Source organism: Pseudopodoces humilis, chromosome 22 (assembly GCF_049639895.1).
Source record: "Pseudopodoces humilis isolate 2021_Gansu_Grassland_sample_001 chromosome 22, ASM4963989v1, whole genome shotgun sequence".
Lineage (NCBI taxonomy): Eukaryota > Metazoa > Chordata > Aves > Passeriformes > Paridae > Pseudopodoces > Pseudopodoces humilis.
The window spans coordinates 877,781-899,443 of NC_142221.1; the positions used below are offsets into that span (position 1 = coordinate 877,781).

Below are 21,663 nucleotides of genomic sequence, written 5' to 3' on the forward strand. Positions count from 1 at the left end.
TGTGTTCCTACAGTTTAGAGTTCCTTGCTGTTTCTACACACCTTCCAGTCTTGAAAAAGCAAGGGCCTCTATTCAGACATACCTGTCTTCTTTGTTGACTTGGGAGTAGTAGGACCTCTGCCTAATTGCTGAGTAGAAGGAGAAAGCCTCGTTGAGATAGCTGGTTTCGGAGGTGCGCAGGCTGCAGAGGAACAAGGCCATCAGCTCACTGCCTCAAAGGGAAAGCCATTCCAAACCCTCCCTTCCTGCCCCTCAGCCATGGGCATCCATGGCAGAACTCCCTCCTCAAGTGCCACCATATGAAAGCCACACTCACTCTGGGAAGGCAGATATAAGAGCTTGGATCCCATTTCAAGTAACAATCAAAGCTGCCCATCTTGCACCCACATGTACAGGTGATAGGGTCACTGAACAGTTTAAAGGAACATTAAGCTCCCAAACTTTTAAATCACGCTTTTGCACAACATTCCAATGCAGCACACATGGAAGATACTTTGGAGGCAGGAGTGAAGTCCTTGGGCAGTACCAGCGTGACCAGCACCAGGCTCACAGGGGCCCTTCCCTGCAGCACCCCATGCAGTCCCCAGGACCCTCATTCAGAAACAGGCATCGTGACTCAGCCCAATCACTGATTCCTCCTGACTGAGCATCCAGACATTTGACATGCAGCTGCCACTAACCCTGCATTGCCCTCTTCAATCCTCTTCTGTGCTTACTTACTAATAATGGTAATAGAGCTGCCCAATCTTGGAAGCAATTTCCCCAATTTGCCACCTCTTCAACCCATACCGATTGTCCAATACTTGTCTATGTCGCAGGAGAGAAAAGAAAAATTAAAAGGATTCCCAAATTTCCCAGAACATCCCACCAGACGAGACAAAGAGCCATTGCAAGGCCAAATTCAGCTTTCATTACTGGTGCAGCATTGCCAGCAGCAGCCCCTCACAGAGCCAACAGCACACACACCCCACAACAAGGGCCATTTATCTTGCATAAACTTGCCAGAACCAGACATAAGTGTGTTGCACAAAATGCAACAAAAGGTCACAACTTCCCAGGAGAACATTCAGACTATGTAGCCAGAGGAAGGTGTGAAGGATCAGAGCCCACGCTGCAGCAAGAGACTTCACACCATTCCAGACTCTGCTCTGCAGAATCCATCACCTCCTCAGTAAGAAATTAAAGCGCCACACACTCAGGTAGAGCAAAAGGGTTTGTTAAAAAAGTCACACTGAACACTCTGCAACATTTTAATTCAATAGACTGTGAGCACTGCAGGAAGCAGCTGTTCCCTCCCTTCATGCTTGAACAACAAAGTGAAATCTCAATCTTAGCTGGGGCCCTGGGCATTCCAGAGATTAAAGCTGCACTTAAACCCACACAACGCATCTGCCTACAACATTTCCTTACCGGTGCTGCTGTTGGAACTTCCAGAGTTTGGTGTAAACATCAAATGTTCGCCCAAAATAGGACTGCCACTGCTTCTGCCCATACTGAGGTAAATCCCTGCAAGAGACAGTGACAAAAGCAGAATTAGAAAGCAGAATCCAGTCAGCCCAACATGACAGGAGCATGTTTGTGTCAAAGTCAGAACTGCTTTGTTCAGGATTCACTCAACATACTTTAGAATTCTGCCTGCACCTAGAACTACAAGAACCATGATTGCCAGTTTCTCAAAACCTGTTGTTACTGGATCTCTCCAAATAGGAAATGATCATGTTCCTGCATTCAACAGGTGTTTGAAAAACATCTTACAATTTTGCTAAAAGAGAAGTCATTTTACGGTTATATGCACAGAAAGACAAACTGGACTGTTAAAATCCTACCCAAGAGCAAGCAGAATAACCCAGCGGAAATTAGTTAATTTAGACTGATAATATTTATTGTTACTCCTTAAGGAAATAATCTTTTTCAGATGGATACTGCCTTGTTTCAGAAGCAGAACCTATGACATCCCCCAGTATCACCAGGTCAGGCCGGCATATGGATGCTCACAGTTAACATTCACTGGGTTCTGCTACACCATCACCACATTTGTCACCCTCTAACTCAGCCAGTGACATGACACAACCTGAGAACTTCTGCTTTTTTTCCTGTCAGTCTCCAGTGCTACAAGGTGAGTCAGTTAACCCAGTTCAGTTCTGCTCTCCCACCTCCCCTCGATTTCCTTGCTGCTGTATATTTCCACCCCACAACTATGACATATTCCTAAGGATTTTGGCTTTAATTTAAAGGTTTGTGCTCTCAACCCTCACTCCTCCCATTTCCCAGGAGTGACCTGAATCTTGAAACAAATGCAACAGGGGAGACCAAACTCCCGAGTCCCACTGAGCACACATTCCCTACACATCTACACTAAAGCTCATTTGAAGGAGGTGCACAACCCTACAAGTGGAAGTAGCACAGCTTTTCCAAGACAGAAATCTCTTTCACTTGATTCAAGATTGATTTCCACAAGGAATTCTCTCTCAAATCACTGTGCTGGTTCATGTACCACCTTCAGCAGACAGAAAAGCAGCACATTCCATTTCCAAGCTTGGAGGGTAGAAACCAAGGGAAGCACCACCTTTAGGAAACCTTGCCATGTACTCTGAAGGAGTCAGAGAAGCAGAGCAGTATACACCATTTCAGAGCAGCATTCTGGCCTGTTTCTGCTCACTGTAATTGCTTTAACAGCACCCGAGGTAGGAAAGGAAATTAATATTCCTCTGCTTGTCAGCCAACTGTACTTCCCACACAGCTTGAAGGGACCTAGCTCAGCTACTACAAGTAAAATTAATCCCTTACCAGCTACAGCTCTCACCAGCCTGGAAAAGCATTCCAGTACTTGGTGCTGATATTCCATGAAGATGCCAAGGAATCTGGGCAGCATTTTACCAAATTGAAAAACAAAAAAAATCCCTTCGAGCTTGTAATTGGCTCAAAATCTTGCAACGTATGTTGATGTAGCAAGGGGTAAACAGGAATATAAATATGTGCTTCAGGGTGCCAACATCTTCATTCAAATACAGCTTGACACAAACACATGCAAATTTAAAGCATTTTCTCCAAGGAACAATTCACCACCTTCTTTTGTTGTAATAGATGTAAACATTTTAGCTAAACAAAAGAAGCTAAGGCACTGTCTAAACACACACCCAAGATACAGCACAGACTTTGATACGCAAAGCAAGAGGTAGCTTTAATTTAATTAGCACATCCACAAGATTCAATGTTAAAGTATATATAAAAAAAGAATATAAATACAAAACAACACTAAAATTGATAATTTTTTAAAAAATTATACAATTATTATTATACAAATAAAGGTTCCCTGGCACTAACTTGCAGAATGAATGAATTAACAAGTTGACTTGAAGAACCCTAACCCAAGAAAACACCCTTCCCTCAAACACTGGTATCTGCACAAACTAAGAAATAAGCAGGTAACTATGGGCTGATGATGCTCATGCATCTATCCCTCATTAATAAGCTAATTAACACACTCTCTAAACCTCACCTGTCACCTCCCCATCCCACACCTTCCTCTGCACAAGCCTAAACATTCTAACATAACCTAAACATGAAACCCAGCTCAACTAACTGTGCTACATTAGATTTGAGTATCTGAAAATTGGTGGTGTTTTAAGAAGCCTCTGTGGGTACAGAGTCCGTGTGTTTGGCCACTGCTGTCCTCAGCCGCTGCTGGGTGTCCACACGGATATTCCTCAAGCAGCGTGCTCGCCTAATTGCAGCTGGCATAGCTGCACAATACCATGGATTCCTCAGCTCCCCAGGGAACGGGAAGGATCTCCATGGAAACAGACAGTAGCACTTGTTCTTTTGATAGTATTCTGACATGGCTGTAATAAAACTTCATTTATGACAATACATTACTGTGGTTTCACTACAGCTTTTCACAGACAAGAGTTGCCCTTCCTGCCACCCCTTTACTGCTCTGTGCTGAGCATCACACATGCTGCTCCCACATACCAAGAAATTTTGCAATGAGAAAACACATGCATAAGCAAAAGAAGGCATTTAGTGCAGTTTTTTTTAATAGAACATGGGGATGTGCACTATTTGGTGAGAAACAGCCCAAAAGAATCCCAAAGCCTTGGCTGATTGCAGAGTGGCCTTTTAACACAGCTCCTCCCACCAAAGGAGACAGGGAATACATGACCCAGAAGCAATTATACACCCACCTTGAGAGCTCAAGACCTGTTACAGCAAGATTTTTGCTACTTCCAGCTCTACAGAAGGACGGCAGAGCATTGAGGATAGACCAAGGCAGCAGGTTTTCCTGTGGGGTGTGCCCAGCCCAGGCTGCTGGCTCATAGACAGCAGCAGGGTGCACCCACTCTGGCTGAACACCACCACAGGAGGGATTAAGAGGCAGCCAAATTAATCCAAATGCAGAGGAGGGGCTGGAGATTTGATTTGGGACAGTACAACAGCCTGCAACAACAACTGGAAACCATCTCAAATTTCTTGGCTTTTAAAACATTCCAAATGGGATGTGAAGATACTCTAGAACTGATGTTCTAGAAGGATGGGTTTCTCACACTGGGCACAGAAGACCGGTTCTCTTGCTGCACTAGTGTGGCTGGTGGATAAATTTCACACAATCCAGAATTTTATCCAATTCTTGCTGTACTCTTTGTCTCCACAAAGACCAGCACTACTTATATGCTCATTCTGTCAGGAGTTCATTTCAGTCATGCTGCCAGATAATACTGGCTGAAACCAAATTAAAGGTGCTGAGGTGTGCTTGGCCAGTGCCACATGGAAGTTGTCACATAGGGACATTAAAGATATTAAGAAGGTCCTAGAGACTCAGCAGTACGCTTCAAAGGAGAAGGCTACAATAACTGTAAGTTTAACATTCAAAGCTTTAAATACATTCACAGTTTTGACAGGTGATAAAAAGAGGCAATTTCCTTTTATGTTCATGGGCTGTAGTAGTTACAAGCTCCTATTCCCAGAACCTGGGCAGCAGTGGGATCAAAGTGTGGTGGCACAGAGCCAGAAGGTACCCCCTGAGCCTCCTTTCTTGATGCTGAGGCCCCCCGGCTCCCTCTGCTGCACCTGGTGTTCCAGACCTTTCCCCAGCTTTGTTCCCATCCCTGGACACTCTCCAGTCCCTCAGAATCTCTCTTGCCATGAGGGCTCCAGAACAGGACAAGTTGTCTCACCAGTGCCCAGCACAAAGGGATAATCACTTCCCTAAAATATAGTTATGGAAAGTTTTTAAATTCCTTGAAGTTTCAGGCTTCTTTGTGATACTGAACACATTTAAGTACTTTTTAACATTTAAAAGAAAATAATACCAGTGACAATACACCATGACAAACTGCTTCCTTATACCCTCCCTCTTCCCAGCCTTTTTCAAGAAAAAAATCAAGTGGGAGTGGGTAAAGGGGAGAAGAGAACCATTGCAACATACTTCATTAACAGTGTGTTCCAACTTATAGCCCAGAGTAGAGACACTAGAAAGACAGCCCCCCTGCGTTATCCTAGCAGGCATGGCCACAGGGGATGCTATCACTGGGAGCACAAGCACAAAGTACACTTTCGAGCAGCAACCTTGGCAGACCATCATATGTTTTCCTCAAATGCTGTATTTGGCATCTGTATTGGGAAGAGAGGAAGGAAATGCTACTGAAACAAAGACGTGGCAGGCTGAGCCCTTGCAATTTTTGGCAGCAGCAACAGCTAAGCAGCTGCCAACACAGCTATAGGCTCAGCTCCCTGTAGCTGAAGTGCCCAAAGGAGGTTTTGGGAAGGAAATTATTGCTCTCCTCTCCCTCCCCCATTACTTCTTTTCTATGAAACGTGGTAGGGGCAAAAGAATAGCATAAAACACAGAGCAAAGGCCATCATCTTCTTCAAAACAGAAGGTGTCAGGCATGAATCAAATGCATTTATTATGCTGGAGGGAAAAGCAAGCAACTGGACTAAGAATTGGGATGCTTGCCAAGACATTTCCAGGTGAACTCCCCAGAGAACAAGCACTAACAGAGAAGATACCTGAGAATTATAATGTTGCTTTACCCTGTCATTATGCCCATGGGAATCACAGGTCTTAGAGGTGAAATGACAGTCAAGTGTAAGAAGTAACTGTGCCAGGTCACAGTAAGGACAAAGGCAGGTGTCCATTCTGCAGTGTTCCTATTTTCACACAGCAGAACTGGCTGCTTAATCCCATCTCTATTTTCACTTGTCATACTTCATCCAAAGTTATTTTCCATTTTCTTTTCATTTAGCTGGACAAGAATGTTTCTTTCTGGAAAAGTACTGTGGATATACTGAGAAACTCCATCTCTCATCTCAAAATCTGATACAAGCAGTACCTCCCTCCATGGCCAAAGCAGAGACAGAATGGCTGGAGGTTCTCTGCCACCTCTCTGATCTGAACTGGAGCAGCATCCAGCCACACATGAATTGTGTTCATTTGTACTCTTCAGTGACTCAGTCCAAAATTTCAAGCAAAATCTATCAGAAAGCCAATGTAATGTCATATAGTCCTGGAAATCCTGGTCTCAAGATCTCAATCCTTTCACTTTAGACTGTTTTTCATGGGGTGGGGGGGGGGTCAAACACAATCACCAAGAACTCCTTGTCCCTACTGCCCATTTGCCATTCAGATTTTGGAGCACAAAATGTTTGTTTTGGATTCGGTAATCAACTTCTAAAGCACATGAAAGGATTATCAATAGCGGGGGGTGGAGGAATTAAAAGCATCTTTGCTAACCATCTGTGTTTGACTAACAGCAAGCTATAAGGGCCCAAACATACAGCATTACTCAGAAACCAGTAAGAGGCTGAACTGCCAACCAGATATGAGCTCAAACCCATTACTTAAGAGACTACAGCAAAGCTTAGAAATAAATCAGCTTTGGATACATGCTGTTTAACTCAGCATATATTGACATAAACAGGATATCCATATTACTGTCCAAACATGTATTCCCCTGCAGACAAACCAGTCAGACTTTCCAGCTGTTGTTGCAGCTGCTTAGTAGATAAATGTAGATTTTACCTTTCTCCACAGCTCAGATTAAGTACTTGTTTCACCAGACACATACAGGATACAGTTTCAATGTTTCTGTTTATCACTTCCTAAATTTCTTCCCCAAAATATTCCCTCTCTTCCTTTCCTCGCACCCAGACCAATCCTCCTCATCCTTATTTTTTTTCACAAAGACAGTAGTGGTTTGGATTTGGATGCTGTGGACTGCACAGTCACACCTAATCCTTAATTGTGGCCTTCAAACACACCATTTCAGTAATAATCACATCAATTTCATGGGATTTCCAATTTCTAGTGCACTAGAAACTGGAATCTCTGCTCCTACAAACATTCTTACATACATGGTCCAAAATTACCCATACAGAGGTGCATTGTTCTCTCCTAAACAAACTTACTGGGTTTGGGTTTGAAATGTTCACTGTACAATTCACTTCAGCATCACATACTGCAGTGTGTGTTCCAAGGCTTTTTTGAAGGAATACTGTCAAAAATCCACTAACCTTAAGCCATTGAAGAGCTGCTTAGATTTATCCAGTAAGTAGCAAAAGTCTGTCACAGTTTTTCTCTCTGCTTGAGGAATATCATCTTCAGCTCCCCCTGATGACATGATTTCTTTTATGGCAATCTCAGTCCTATGAAGAAAAAAATAGCCATATTACTCAAAAATCAAGGGCTGCTATGAACTCATCCAGACTGAGATGCATGTTCAGTTCCATGGGGATGTAACACAGAGCATGCAATTCTCCACAGGTTACTCTTCCCAAGACTCATTTAAAAAAAACAGCTGAGAATCCAAGCATGGGACTAATTATTGCACACTGCACTAGTTAATAGAGCAAAATGAAAAGTAACAGTGGTACAACAGTCACAAAATAAAATAACTCTGAGGACTGTCTTTACAAACACAAAACTGACAATGAAAGGACTGTAGCACAAACAACATGCAGGTTTCACACTTGGACAAATAAATGCTCTCCAAATTTGCCTTCTGCAGAGGTATTTATCCTGCAGCTGTATTTAGAGACCAGCCTCAGTTCTCTTTACATTTCATTTTCTTCTGTAAATGCTGAAAACTGTAGCTCAATAGCTCCTATTGCTAAAACAAGGGAAATTTAGCCAGAATGCTGAAAAGTACCGTACCATCCTTCCTCTCTGCATCCTCCTAACTGTTTGATTCCATGGTGGCATTGCCAACAATCATAACTGCAGATCTGTTTCATACCTGCAGATCTGTTTCTATTCTTCACATGAGTAAAATGTTACATTGTACAAGAATCATCTGAAAAAAAACTAGGATATAATGTAGATAATTGTAGAATTGAGTAAGCAAGGGAATATGAAAGCTTACAGAGGCAGAGTGGCTTTAAAAAATCTTACTCCAGACATACACAGATATCAAATTTTCCTTTTGAGCATACAAAGATGAGCTACAGATTTTGCAGCAGAAGCAACAACCAAACATCTCTGGAAATGGCTGCTAGATCTTCAGCTCTGCCATGCTCAGGATTTTTGTGCAAGATAAACACACCTCTAACTGGGCAAATGCAGAGCTTTTACTTCCAGCAGCTTCCCTACCAGTTCTGGTAAGTGTTTCTGTTAAGCAACCAGCTTCCATTTGTGCAGCAGATCTATTTGGATGCTATTTGCACAAATAATTACCTACATATCCCAGTCCAAGCCAGAAAATGGCAAAGCTCACTCTTTCCAGCCATCAGGAAGCACCCAGAAGCATCTTTCAGCAACTGTCACAAAAAAATTCTTCACAATAACTAAGGAGGCTTCAGAAATGCTTCCCTGAACAAATATTTCATGCCCAACAAATGCAGAAGAAACTGGCAGTTTCCACCCAGCTTTTGGGGTAAGTTAGAGGGCCATCCTGCCAACCAAGCAGTCTCATGATCTCCCAGTTTAGACAAGATGCAGCCCACATATACTTGTTTATACACACCCATGTGACAGCACATCAGAGCACCAGTGCAAGGCCACGGGAGCACTGCACAAACCACTTGTTGAAAAGCTCCAGAAAAAGGTAAAAAGTGTCTCTGTACTCAGGTAACTGCAATATGGGTGCTGGAGTGCAGAACATACCACCCAGATGTCACAAGCTTTGGCATGAGCCTGGCAAGAAGGACATGAAGACTGTGAAGCACCAGCCTGTGTCTGAAACCTCTGAACACTCACATTTACACAGCACAGAACAAACAACACCAAGTACTTCAAGCACCAACATATGAGACTGAAGTGAACAGTGAGACCTAAAAAACAGATGTCAGAAGTAGCCAGGAGGTGATTCAGGAATTTCAGGAAGAGGGACAATACCCCAGGTCCTGTGTGCTCCACAGCAAGGGTGACCTAAATCCTGCAGCGAGCCCGTAGGTTCTGTGCTCCACCGTGGTAGTCCAGGCGCTCCACAGCAGCTTCAGATACATTTGCAAAAATTGAGGAGCTTGCTTAAGTTGCAAAGTATGTTTCATACAGTCTAGATATCAGTCTTTTCATTTCATAGCAGTGAATTTTATTTTACACTATCTTTAAGATACACTACCCAACAACCCCAAGCACTGCCAACATAACCTGTGTTAGCCCTGGCCCAGGCAAGTAAAACCAACTAGGCTTTGGGTTGTTTCTCAAAACCAAGTAGTTCTCACATGCAAGGAGTTCACCAGACCCACTGTGAAGAGGCCATTTATGCAATCAATAAAAGATACACAAGAAAATCCATAGCCTGCCAATGTGAAAGGTATTGGAAGGCAAGAAAAATATGTGAAGCTGGCTTTTCCAGCTGACAGAGAAGGAAAATAAAAGTAGTTATCTCATGCACTGGTTTTGGCTTATCATGCTCTGGAGGGGGTGGTATTTGGTGCTGTACAAAGGAAGAGCTACTATCAGGAGCAGCTCGGGAGAGGAGGAGGTGCTCCTGCACTAAGGACTGTGTTGTAATGCAGCAGCAGTACAGACAGGAGGGAGAATTATTATTAGAACAGCAAGTGGGCACAGTAAAGGGAGGAATACAGCTCCTGACATCGCCCTTTCCTAAGGGACTGCTCAGCTCCAAATGAACAATATAAATAAAAAGCAAGCAGGAACACAGCCACAGCGGGGACCTCTCCTTCCCTTTGATACTAGAAGTTATCACATGGATCCGTGCTCGTCTGCAGACAGACAGTTCTCCCAGTTTTGACAGCCCAACTATAGCAGGAATATTACCTACTTAATGTCTTGTTCTCTGTTTGATGCTTTTTGCTTTCTTTCATGCAAAAGAAACTGTTGGGCTGTTTTGTATGACAATTTTTCTTAAGTAACACATTAAAAAAATGCTCTCCAGAGTCTGCAGAAGGAGACACTGAAACATTGGTTTAAAAGACTGTTAGAATAAGTCAGAAAATGGTGGCTTCCAGCAGAACTTATTATTGTCTCAGATTTTGCCAACTCCTCAGGCCACACAAGGCAGAAAACCCATGCTAGCCAAGCCCCACACGTGGTGTGCCAGGTTCTTCCCTACAAGCTCTCAGAACACACAATTCCAGGTTTGCTTAATGCAATACATTATTGGATTTTACAAATTCATCCCATTGCAACACCCAGGCAGCAGAGCTTCACAGACATCCCAGAGGATGGCAGTTAAAACTGGAGCTGAAGGGCAGCAGGAGGAGGGATACAGGACAGGGATAGAGGTTTCATGGTGCTGGCCAGTATTTTTAAAGTCAGATGTCACTTACATCACACACGTCTCCACTTCCCTGTGGTTTGCTGTCTTTTGGCTAAGGTTTTCCAGGCTTAGCTGGAAGGGAAAAAGAATGCTGAAGTTAATGGTATGCACTCCCCACTAGCCCTGCCCTGGGATTCAGGCCTGCAAAGCAAGGCAGGCTTTGTGAGCCGTGAGGGAATGACAATGCAAGCCCAGCATGGATATGTTCAATGAGTGCATTACATCCTCTCAGATTTGCTAGGTAGCATCACTGTAAGCTGCCATTCAGCTGCCTGCTGGAAGGGGAGGGTCATAACTTTCCATCCGACACGTAGGAGCAAATAAAACCTCACACACTGGAGATGCAGCTGGGGTGTAACCAGAGGGCACAGTGAACAGGAGGATGTCAGGGGTCTGTAAGCTCATGTATCAGCGAGGACAAGTAGAATCAGGAGCAGTTTACTGGAGCTGCACAGCAGTTGGCTGGACATGGCACCTTGACCTCCCAACAGAGCACTTGTACAACCCAGCTGCCTTTTTTTAAGCCATAATTTCTTCTCAGTTATGGACTGGTTTTCAAATGCTTCCCACTTAGAGGCACAAGTGGTAACCAAAAACCAAAAGCAAACACACTTTGTTCATCTATGTTTTGATACAGGATTTCCCCCAAGCTAAGATGTTCCTAGAACTGCTCTCTACAGAAACCAATGGTGGAAAACACATTCCCGTCTATCAGGATTTTAAAGCTGTCAAACCTTGAGTCAGAGACCAGCTCTCTTTCCACTTTTCATCCTGACACATCTCCCACAGCATCACTGCCAAAAGGGGATGCGACACAAAGCCAGACACCCAGCTGGTATCTATTTCTTATCTGAAAATTAACAATACAGATAAAACGAAGCTCCTGATCGTTCATACACAAAGCCTGGAACCATCATGCCTCAGAACTCTATCAAAAAACAGCTGAACTTACCTTCACCAAGCAGGATGCCTACCTTGGCTTCCTATTTGCCTGTCCTTTTCTTCCGCAGACTGGCACACTCATGTCTCATGGTTTTTTTTTCAACGCTGTACTGCACGTTTTGGGAAAACCATCTGTGTGTTTCCATGTGATCTACTCAGAGCGCTAGTCCTGACAGAGCCTCAGACAACACAAAATGCATCAGAAACCAAATTCATTCCTCTTGCCAGAATACCTAACTCTCCATCAAGAGCCACTGCCCTGAAGTTCCCAAGACACCACTCAGTTCTGTCCAAGAAAAACCGAAATAATCGGCAATTCCCCCAGACAGGCACTGAAAACCTCACAGCCTGCTCAAGTCAGGAATTCAGAGGGAATGGTAGTGAGCAGTTATATATCAAACCATTTCTTTATAAAATGGGGAGCGGGGGGGAGATTTCTTTATTATTCCAAGGTTTTTAGTAAAATTTGGAACCAATCACAGACATTCCTCACCCCAACCACTGTTCACCTCAGGGCATGTCTGCACTGCAGTGGCTGCAGCTCTTCCAGACGTATCCAGCTCCTTTTCCAGCAGCTCGTTGGATGCTGCAGGAGGCATCTGGGAGCAGGCTGAGCCCACACCTGAGCTCCTGGCAAGGCTCAGTCCCAGGGGACAGCAATGGCCAGGGCCAGCTCAGAGAACAACTGGAGCATTTCTGTCCCAGCTCTGCTCAGTGCTCTGTGCACATGGGCTGCACAAGGAAAAAGACATAGTCTGGGCTTTGGGGACACTTTTGTCTGAATGCCACAATGGTAAGCAACTCTAACTTAAGAAACAGAAACAAGTAGGTGTTGTATTTAACTGATAATGCTGGTCAAATAATATTCTCTCTGCCTAGACGTTTGCTTATTTCAAAGGGCACTAAGGAGATATGAATTACAGGGGTGAAAGCCTGATTTCATATAAAAATTACAGCATGGCTGATAAAATCACATGCAAATACAACTAGGTACAACTACCTCCTATTGGGAATTCTCTAAGAAGCTGGTTTTCCTACTAAATGAATTTTTACAGCTAACTTGCAAAAATACTGCTACGTCCAAAGATTAGGCAAGAGGGAAGTCACTTTAAAAAAATAATAAAAACACAGAAAGGCCAGTGAGCCTGTGCATGAACACACCCACACTCCTGTGCAGGAACAGCCAGCGCCAACAGTCGCTCCTCCAGGGACAGACAGCCTGGTCCCCCATGGACCTGGGTTGATCCTTCCCTTTGCATCCCAATAAACCCAGATCTCCCAGCACAGGGAAAGCTTCCACTGCCCTGGGGCTTCACACGTTCTGAGGGGCTGGCCAGATGCTTCCTACAACACAACTTTCTTCTGTCTGTCCTTCCCTTTAATAGACGCACTAAACACATCACTCTACTTCAACTTCTTCTGAATTTTGTGAAAGTTACTTGTGAGATAATCTTCAGGACCTTTCTCCCTAGAGCAACAACAGTTACATCAGACAAGAGATTTGATAGCTGCTTGAAGAAAAAGAAAAAAGAGGAACCCTAATCATGCAATTGCTTTCCTGAAAAAAGGGAAAGGAGCAGGCAGGGGATAAATAAGAACACAAGATAAACCCACGCATGTACATTCCCCAGCTGCACACTGCTGTGGCCAGTGGAAGTGGCAGAGAGCAGGCACTCACAGTTACACAAGAACTGTTATACAAGTTGCACAAATTGTATTACTGCAAACTGAAAGTTTACTACTCTCACATGAATGCACAATTCCTTCCTCAGCACATCAGAAGATGAGAAGATCTGCTAACAGCCTCACAATAAGACCTCAGAGTTAAGGGGAGCTGCCACCTCTGCATTACCTGTGACATTTTGACAGGAACAGTCTCATGATTTCCAGTAGGAAAATAGGCAACACCACAAATTCAACTCCATTCTGAGTCAAATGAGTCAGAAAATACAATATGCAGTGTCAATCCCATTATTTTAACTTCAAGTAAGTGCTTTGTCTGGAATCAGGCTTTTCATATGTTTCAGACATCTTTTAAAATCCTTTTATTGCTTAGAAGCACACCTGTCTGTATCCAGAACTGCAGCTTTGGCATCTTTTCTCTCAGAAAAATGCGGAGGTGCTCGTTAACATCATGCCATGGAAACCGTGTAGTCCCTTCCTGCCTCCTACACTGAGATCATGGAAGCCACACCTCAACAGCAGACTCCTCTGAATTCACTCTGGGCAGACTCACTTGGAACACAAGAGACATTATCTCACCATGGGATGCACGTGGCTTTCAATCGCCTTCAGAACACAAAACTTTCACTTCCCTTCTTTATGTTTCTGCCACTGACAATTTGTTCCACCTTTGTCTGTTCTGCGCCCTCTGTGATCCCTCTTTGACTGCAGTTCACGACCTTTTGTGTATAGGATGAACAAAGGGCACAGGCTAAAATTGTCATCACAGTTGGGCCTCTGCTCTTCTACTGACTTCACTGGTTTGCTATTAAAAATAGGCTCAAGCTCAAAGTCAGACCAAAGAAGAATTTCTGGGTCATCAGAGTCTAGGAATCTCCAGAAGATGGTGCAGAAGCAATGTGAAAGAGGACACAAGTGCTTCTTTTTATCCAAATTCAAATAATGAATCTGTCGTGCTGCTTGCATACCACCTACATGGTACTTAACAGTCATTTGCTTTGTATGAAAGAGCAAGAGAAAAAAAATCATCAGGCTGGCCCACTCTTGGCAGGGGTGGGAGGGTAGAAGGGAGACAGAAAAACACCATCAGCTGTGGCAGTGAGCTGTGTGTATTTACATTTCACAGGCTGAACTATTTAGTGGTTTATTTACACACAATGTTCTTGGAGCAGCTAAAATGCCAGTTGTGTTTTATCTCGATTTTGTGGCAATCCACATAAGCCACAGAATCATAGGAAGAGCCTGCAAATGAGAGATGAACCTCCTACATCTGGAAAAGCACACAAGCCACTGTGAGAAAGGAGAGAGATTTTGGGAGCACAGGCACAACGAGGGCTGAAATGCATTAGTTGTGACAAGATACCAAAATACAACCCAGGGATTCAAAAGCAACGACCCAGTCACAATGCAAGAGCTCGTGCTGCAGGGATTGCACATCCCAGGGAACCCTCACAACCAAGCCAACCTACGGCACGGCACAGCGGCCTCGGGTCCCTCCGGCTGCCCCTCCATGTTAGAGTGAGGAGGGAATTGCAGCCAGCTCCATTTTATGCACATTTGATGGCAAGACGCCAACACAACTGTTGACTGAGCCAAATCTGGGCCCCCTTGAACTAAGCCATCACCTAAAGCGGGGTGGAAAAGCACATGCCTCTCGCCTTCCCAGCAGCCAAGTTCCTGAAAAGCATCCCAGCTACAAGAAAGATTTTTCTTTCTTTCCTCTGACAACAACTGATGTTTAACTCTTTTATATACACTCATTAATTTGAAATGGAACAGCTAACGTGAAGCAGCATTGTACAGCAAAGGGATGGAGAGGCTTCCTTCCAGCGAGCCAAATGATTTACTGGCTGGCCCAAATGGCAGCTGAGGCCAGTGCCCGATCTGGAGAGCTGCTATCGTCACACTCTGCAGCCTGTTCCCATCCTCAGCCAAGGTGCCAATGGCTGCCTTCCAAATGGAACTGTATTCCAACAAAAGGGAACGCAGGACAAGCTTGGGAAAGCTTTCTGATCCCTTCGGTTCACTTCTTCCCTCCAAACCAGTGTTTGGTGGGAGCTGCCAGCACGCTTGGGAATTGCATGGAGAGCATCACCACTCTGGGAATCCACCTTCCTGAGCAGGTACTGCTCCTGAGCCATGCCTCTGCCTCAGAGCAGAGAAATCCCTCTGCTGACTTCTGCTTTAATTATATTTTAAAAACTCAGCTTCTAGTCTGTGTTCCATTATATTAATAGCAATAATTAAAAATACTTCAAACAACAAGTCCTCTAAACCTGCAGTTCCATCCAGGCTTTCTGGTATTGCAAACTTCCTTTCCTGACATCCTCAGGGAACTAGATTGATGGCTACTCTGTTCCATCCCTGCTGCAGGGCCATGCTGTGTTCTCTCAGCACATGTAAACTGCAAGGTAGTATTTGTGTTGGCAACTTCCTTACATATTTTACAGAACCAGACCTCCATTTGACCCTCAGTGCAGCTCCCACACACAACTCGGTCCACTCCTTCGAACTGTCTCCTCCAGCTGCACCACATGCTCCATACCACACCTCTTTCCAGCCTGTTTAAAAACTATACATCTTGAACAGAGCTTTTGTGCTTTAACAGTACACCTTAGCTATAAAAGCCAAACCTGCAGAATGTTCTTATGCAAGAACACCAAACAAATTATTATAAAATCTGCATTTACAGGTCCTGGTTGTCCTTCTCCCAAGATTGCTCCAACGAAAGCAATAATTTTTATGAAAAAATGAGACCTGCGTAAAGTTCTGTGTAAAAAGACATCAACATCCAAGTTTTTGTGGTCAAAATCCAATAGCTGTACTGTGCTTTAGGGGGCTAGTGGGAGCATTGGGGGTTTTTGTTTAATATCAGTTCTATTTCAGCTCTTTAGGCAATAACACCACCACCACCACAGACTTTCACACCAGAGATCTTCCTTCCTTACCCAAAGCACACCAAGCAGAATAAAAGATAAACCAACAGAGTAATGTGTCCAGATAATCCAATGAATTCCCATTATCCATCTGTGCTGCAGCAGATCATCAACAACTCCATTTAACGCCAACAGAGCTAAAGCAGAATAAAAGTGATGCAAGAAGAAGGGAGATGTGAGTGGCACACGGCAGTGAGGCAGCTGCAGTGCGAGCAGGGGACTGTGCAGAACATCATGTGACAGGAGCAGCAGCCGCGGGAGAGCTGCAGCCCCCGGCTCCCACCTCCCCAAATCTGTGCCCTCCGTGCAAGGCCACGGGCACCACCATCTGATTCCAACGCAGAACTGACTAGGGTTAGAAACTTCTCGATGATCTGAATCATTACGCTCCATTTTTGTTACTTCCCTCCACAAAATAAAACAGGGACACAAAAATGATTAACAATGAGCTTCATGTTCCTCCTGCTGGAATGCACTTTCAGCATCTTTATCACTTGTAGATCGACTTTCTCAAAAGAGCAAAATGAACACAGAACGTGGTATCATCCTTACACATAGAGCAAAGCCTAACTAGACATCGTTGTGATAAAATATTCCCTTGCTTGTAAGGGACATAGATTGCCAACTGAATTTTGATACTGTATTGTAGCTACATTTCAAGACAAAACAATGATCACATTCTCCTTTGTAGCACAAAATATTCCCCCTCTCCATATAGTTTCTGTGAATGGTTTTTCTATTTCCTGCAGTAAAGGACCTGGCCATCACATTTGGGACTGTCTGTGTTGCTCTGGCAGCCCGGAATGACTGGAGAATAATGTTCTCTGCTCCTAGTGAAGTGACTCACTCTTTCATTTAACATAAATCGTGGTCCAATTTATCCAAACATCTTGAATGAGGCTGTATTAATCTGATTTGAAAATGAAGCCTCTTTTTTCTACACACACAATCCCCAGCAGGGCACCAAGCTCCCAAAGTGCTTCCTCCACCATGCAAGGGACAGCACAACCACACCACGGGTTCAGGCGGGGTGAGGAGACCCCAGGCAGGAACTGCACCTGCAAACCCCACAGCAAGACCCATACCAGGATGATTTTCTACAATTTGCAAAGACTGCTACCACCACAGCAGTCTTGCAGCCTGCAGGAGCAGTGGGAAGCACACACATGCTGGGAGACTCACTCACATTTTAGTCCTCATATGGTCCCACAGCGCTGCTTTGCATTAGCTTGGACAAGATGCCATGAATTACAGGTTGCATTTGGATAGCTTGTGCAAAATCTAGATTTTTTTAATATTAAGGGGTTCATTTTGCAGGTTGGAGAACTAGATGTGCTTGGCCCAGACACAGCTAAAGCGCAGAAGCTTGGAGTCTGGTTATTAAATGACAGACGTGCAACGCAGACATTGATGAAAACAGGTCCTATTCGGTGGTGGAAGATTAGATCTAGAGCTGAAAATATGCAGTCTTGATCTTGAATGCTTTAATAGGTTATGGACATTTTTATAGGGCAAGAAATCTGAGGGGTTAACACAACATAACAACCATCCAGCTTCTGTCCCCAAGAGCATCTCATGTCACCTATTGTCCAAGACACCTCTCTATTTAAAAAAAAAAAAAAAAAATAAAAGATGACAAGGGAACTGCTGCGATAGAAGTTTAAAATCAGAACTGATGATTCTATCAAACCGGGAGCTTGGATATCCAGCACTGCACAGACTGCTCCCGTAAAATCCCGCAATATTCCATCCCAAGGGGCTCGTTTGCCGATGCCAAGTGCCGCTACCTGTCACCAACGTGCTGGACACCGACCTCGCCCGCCGCGAGCGGGAAGGGAGCGCGAGGAACGGAGAAGTTAATAAAGAAGGGGTCGTTTGGGTAATTATTTCAGCTACGCTGCCAACCCAGGCCTAAGCGTTAGACGTGTCACATCGTGTTCTTCCTCTCCGTTAGCAGCAAAGACAGCGGCGAGCACGGCCCCGTGCCACCGCCGGGCCTCGGTGGCTCCCGCCCCCGCCGCCCCTCACCGCGGCAGCAGGCGCGGACCCGCCGCGCCGCCGGGGGATGCTCCGCGCAGCCCCCGCCCGCACCTGCCGCCTTACCTGGGCTCCCACGCGCGGCGGGGCTCTCCCGCCGGGCCCGGAGCTCTGAGGGGGCGAGACCGCAGTGAGGGGCGCGCCGTCGCCGGGCCTGCCCCGAGGCGCCCACAGCCGCCGCCGCTCCCGCCCGCCCCCGCCGCCGCCCCGCCCGCGCCCGCCCGCCCCGCCGCCCCGCCCCCCGCACCTGGAGGCCGGGCCGGAGCGGGGCAGGCGCTGCCGGACGGCCCCGATCACCGTCCACACCCGCCGGTCCCGAGCACGGCCCCGGTCCGGGCGCGGCCGCGGCGCCGCTGAGGTTCGGGGGGCGCGGCTGCCGCCTCGCGCCGGTCCGCGCCGGCCAGCCCCGCCCCCGTACGCGCCTTATTGGCCGAACACCCAGGCTAACGGTGAGAAGGCGTTCTGATTGCCTGCACCGGCCGTCAATCGACAGACCCCGCCCTCCCTCGGACTGCCGGTGAGGCGGGCGGCTGCTTGGATACGGCGCCGGCGGCACCGTGGGGAACGAGATCGGTCCCTCCGTCCGTCCGTCTGTCCGTCCGTCCCGCGCGGCCGCCTGCGCGCAAGGCCCTGCCCCTGCTCCGCCGTGCCGCGGCGGCCCCTCCCGCCCCGCCCGCCATCACGTCCCCAACACTGTCGGTGTAAGAGTGCCGCACCTCGGCCAGCGCGGGAACACCGGCTGCGCTCTGACCGGGCTCCGGCGGCCAAGAGAGGGCGGGGGCGGCAGCCGCAGCACGGGGCGGCTCCCGCGGGGCTGCAGCCCCAGAGCCCGGGGCCACCCGTGCCTCCCGCCCTGCCACCGCCCCGGCCGGGCCCACCGCGCCTCCCGCTGAGGGCGCGCGGCGCGCAGGCTCCTCCCCCCGCCCAGCGCGCGTTGGTACGGTCCGGCCGCGGCCCCGCCCCCGTCCCTGCGCCGCTTCCGTCCTTCCGCCCCGCGCCGCGCGCCGCCCGCCATGGTGAGAGAGCCGGGCCGCGGGTGGGGAATCCGCCGGCATCCCGCGGGAACGGCACCCGGCATCCGCCGGCATCCCGCGGGGACGGCACCCGGCATCCGCCCGTATCCCGCGGGAACGGCACCCGGCATCTCGCGGGAACGGCGCCCGGGATCCCCCGGGAACGGCGCCTGGGATTCCCCGGCATCCCGCGGGGGTGGCCACCGCGCATCCGCCGGCATCCGGGACCGGCAGCCCGGGAATCCTCCCCTGTCCCATCGGGACTGGGAATCCCGGCAATCCGCCCACCTCCCAGCGGGGCCTGGGCCCGCATATTGGCGCTGCGGGGGCTGAGGGAGGGTGGGATGCGGGCCCGGGGGTCGCGGGGGGTGCTGACGGCCTGTCCGCCGTCCACAGGCCAAGATCAAGGCCCGAGACCTGCGCGGGAAGAAGAAGGAGGAGCTGCTGAAGCAGTTGGACGATCTGAAGGTGGAGCTGTCGCAGCTGCGCGTGGCCAAAGTGACCGGCGGGGCCGCCTCCAAGCTGTCCAAGATGTGAGTGGGGCCGGGGGCGAGGGGAGATGGGCAGGGGCCGCCGAGTGCGCCGTGTCTGAGAGCTGCTCTTGCGGGCTGTGGTTGTTGTGGGCTGTAAAAAAACAAAAAAAAAAAACAGCGTGGAAGAGGAGCACCTGTCAGTAGGCCTGAGGGTCGGTGTGTGTGTCTGTGCTCAGAGATGTTGAGCGGAGATGAGCCGGGCGCTGCCGGTGTTGGCTGTAGTGTGGCACAGTGTAAGGGGCCGGATCACACACGGTTTCTGTGCCCCGGGTTTGATCCGTGGTCCTGCAGGGTGTCCTGAGCTCCCTCTTTCCCACCTGCAGCCGTGTGGTGCGCAAATCCATTGCCAGAGTGTTGACTGTCATCAACCAGACCCAGAAGGAGAACTTGAGAAAGTTCTACAAGGTAAGGACAAACATCTTCTGTAAGTAGCTTTTACGCTCTTGCTGTTCACAGTTACAAAGTTTATGGGAATGATTGCTACTTAAAAGCTTAAAACTCGATGAAAAACTATCGTTTATGTTCAGTTTAAAGTTCTCTGGGCATGGTTGCTTTTTAAATATTAGTGCAAGAATTCTGCAAGCTTGGTATGAGTCTGCTTTTGCAGGAGTCTTCTGGCAGCATCCCTTCTGTAGGGTGGGGTGAACTTGCTGGGAGATGTAGTTTGCAGAAGTGCAGGTACTCTTTTGTTTGGAATTTAATCATCTTGTAGGTGACCAAGAAATAATTTAATTCCATAAGGTTCTGTAATTTTTAGAATACTACTTCCTTGAGTTTGAATTAGATCATATTGGGTGGGGAAAAAAAGAACTTTTCAAGAGGTGCTGGATAACTAGAGCTTGTAAGATTAGACATTACTTAAACTTGAGTCAGAGCTGCTGCAAAAGTTAGAATTCACTCGTGTTTCTCAGTGGAGTCTCCTGCACTTCCAGACTGCATTGACAATGCCAAGGAAAAGAGTTTCAGACAGCGGTGCTGGTGCTGTGGCAGGAGCCCAGCCCAGAGCAGTGTCTGAGCTCAGCTGCTGCATGTCTTTGCAAACAGGGCAAGAAGTACAAACCCCTGGATCTGCGGCCCAAGAAGACTCGGGCCATGCGGCGCAGGCTCAACAAGCACGAGGAGAACCTGAAGACCAAGAAGCAGCAGCGAAAGGAACGATTATACCCGGCCCGGAAATTCGCTATCAAGGCATAGCCCTGAGCAAGCTGCAGCTCCAGGCTGGGGGGCTGGGGATGGCTCATTAAATGGAGTTTGGTTTGGAAGTGTCACTGGTGGTTTCTTTGGTAGTGGTGGGTAAAGAGGCCATAAAGGAGTCATCAGCTTAATGGAGGGAAATGGGAGGATTCACAGAAAGTGTCTGAACTGTGACTGCTAATGAAAATACAGACTTGGCAGTTCATTTTCCTCTGAGGAGTGAGGCAATGAATGAGTACAGATCTGGGTGGTTGGTTCAACCAAACATGTAAGAAGTATTTAACGTGAGATGGATGTAAAATGGAAGCTTTTCACAAATGTTGGTAGTCGATACTTATGACTGTTTATCATGGTTTAAAGTTTTATCTTATGCCATTGTTTAAGTGTTACTAGAAACAAATTAATTAGCTGATTTTACAGGATTTCATGGAAACTTGTCAGCACTTGGTTCAGATCCCTGGGAAGCTCATAGCTCCTGAGAACCCCCTGGGGCAGGGAATAGTTTTAGACCAGGTGTTCTGTGGGTGTCACTGAGCTCAGGGTGTGATAAAGGTCTGAGCTCCAGGGGTGGCACTGCTGAACTCCCAGGGCATCTGTGGCCTCA

General features: G+C 47.1%; 2 protein-coding genes across 2 annotated transcripts in view; one reads left to right on the forward strand and one right to left on the reverse strand.

The window, feature by feature from the left end:
* SCAI (suppressor of cancer cell invasion) overlaps positions 1-18,999 on the reverse strand; it is a 33,018-nt gene extending 14,019 nt beyond the window's left edge. Inside the window, exons 1-7 of the mRNA XM_088065937.1 lie at positions 18,876-18,999; positions 18,386-18,741; positions 10,732-10,793; positions 7,513-7,644; positions 1,411-1,506; positions 721-807; positions 83-181 (exon numbers count right to left, since the gene is read on the reverse strand). Coding sequence (XP_087922063.1) covers positions 83-181; positions 721-807; positions 1,411-1,506; positions 7,513-7,644; positions 10,732-10,793; positions 18,386-18,741; positions 18,876-18,999 — 956 coding nt within the window. The remainder of the gene's footprint in view (positions 1-82; positions 182-720; positions 808-1,410; positions 1,507-7,512; positions 7,645-10,731; positions 10,794-18,385; positions 18,742-18,875) is intronic.
* Positions 19,000-19,253: 254 nt separating this feature from the next.
* On the forward strand, positions 19,254-21,127 carry RPL35 (ribosomal protein L35). The gene is made up of 4 exons (XM_014257965.2): positions 19,254-19,335; positions 19,729-19,865; positions 20,189-20,270; positions 20,910-21,127. The coding sequence occupies exons 1-4, from the start codon at positions 19,333-19,335 to the stop codon at positions 21,057-21,059; spliced, it is 372 nt and encodes a 123-aa protein (XP_014113440.1). The 5' UTR covers positions 19,254-19,332; the 3' UTR covers positions 21,060-21,127.
* The last annotated feature ends 536 nt before the right edge of the window (positions 21,128-21,663 follow it).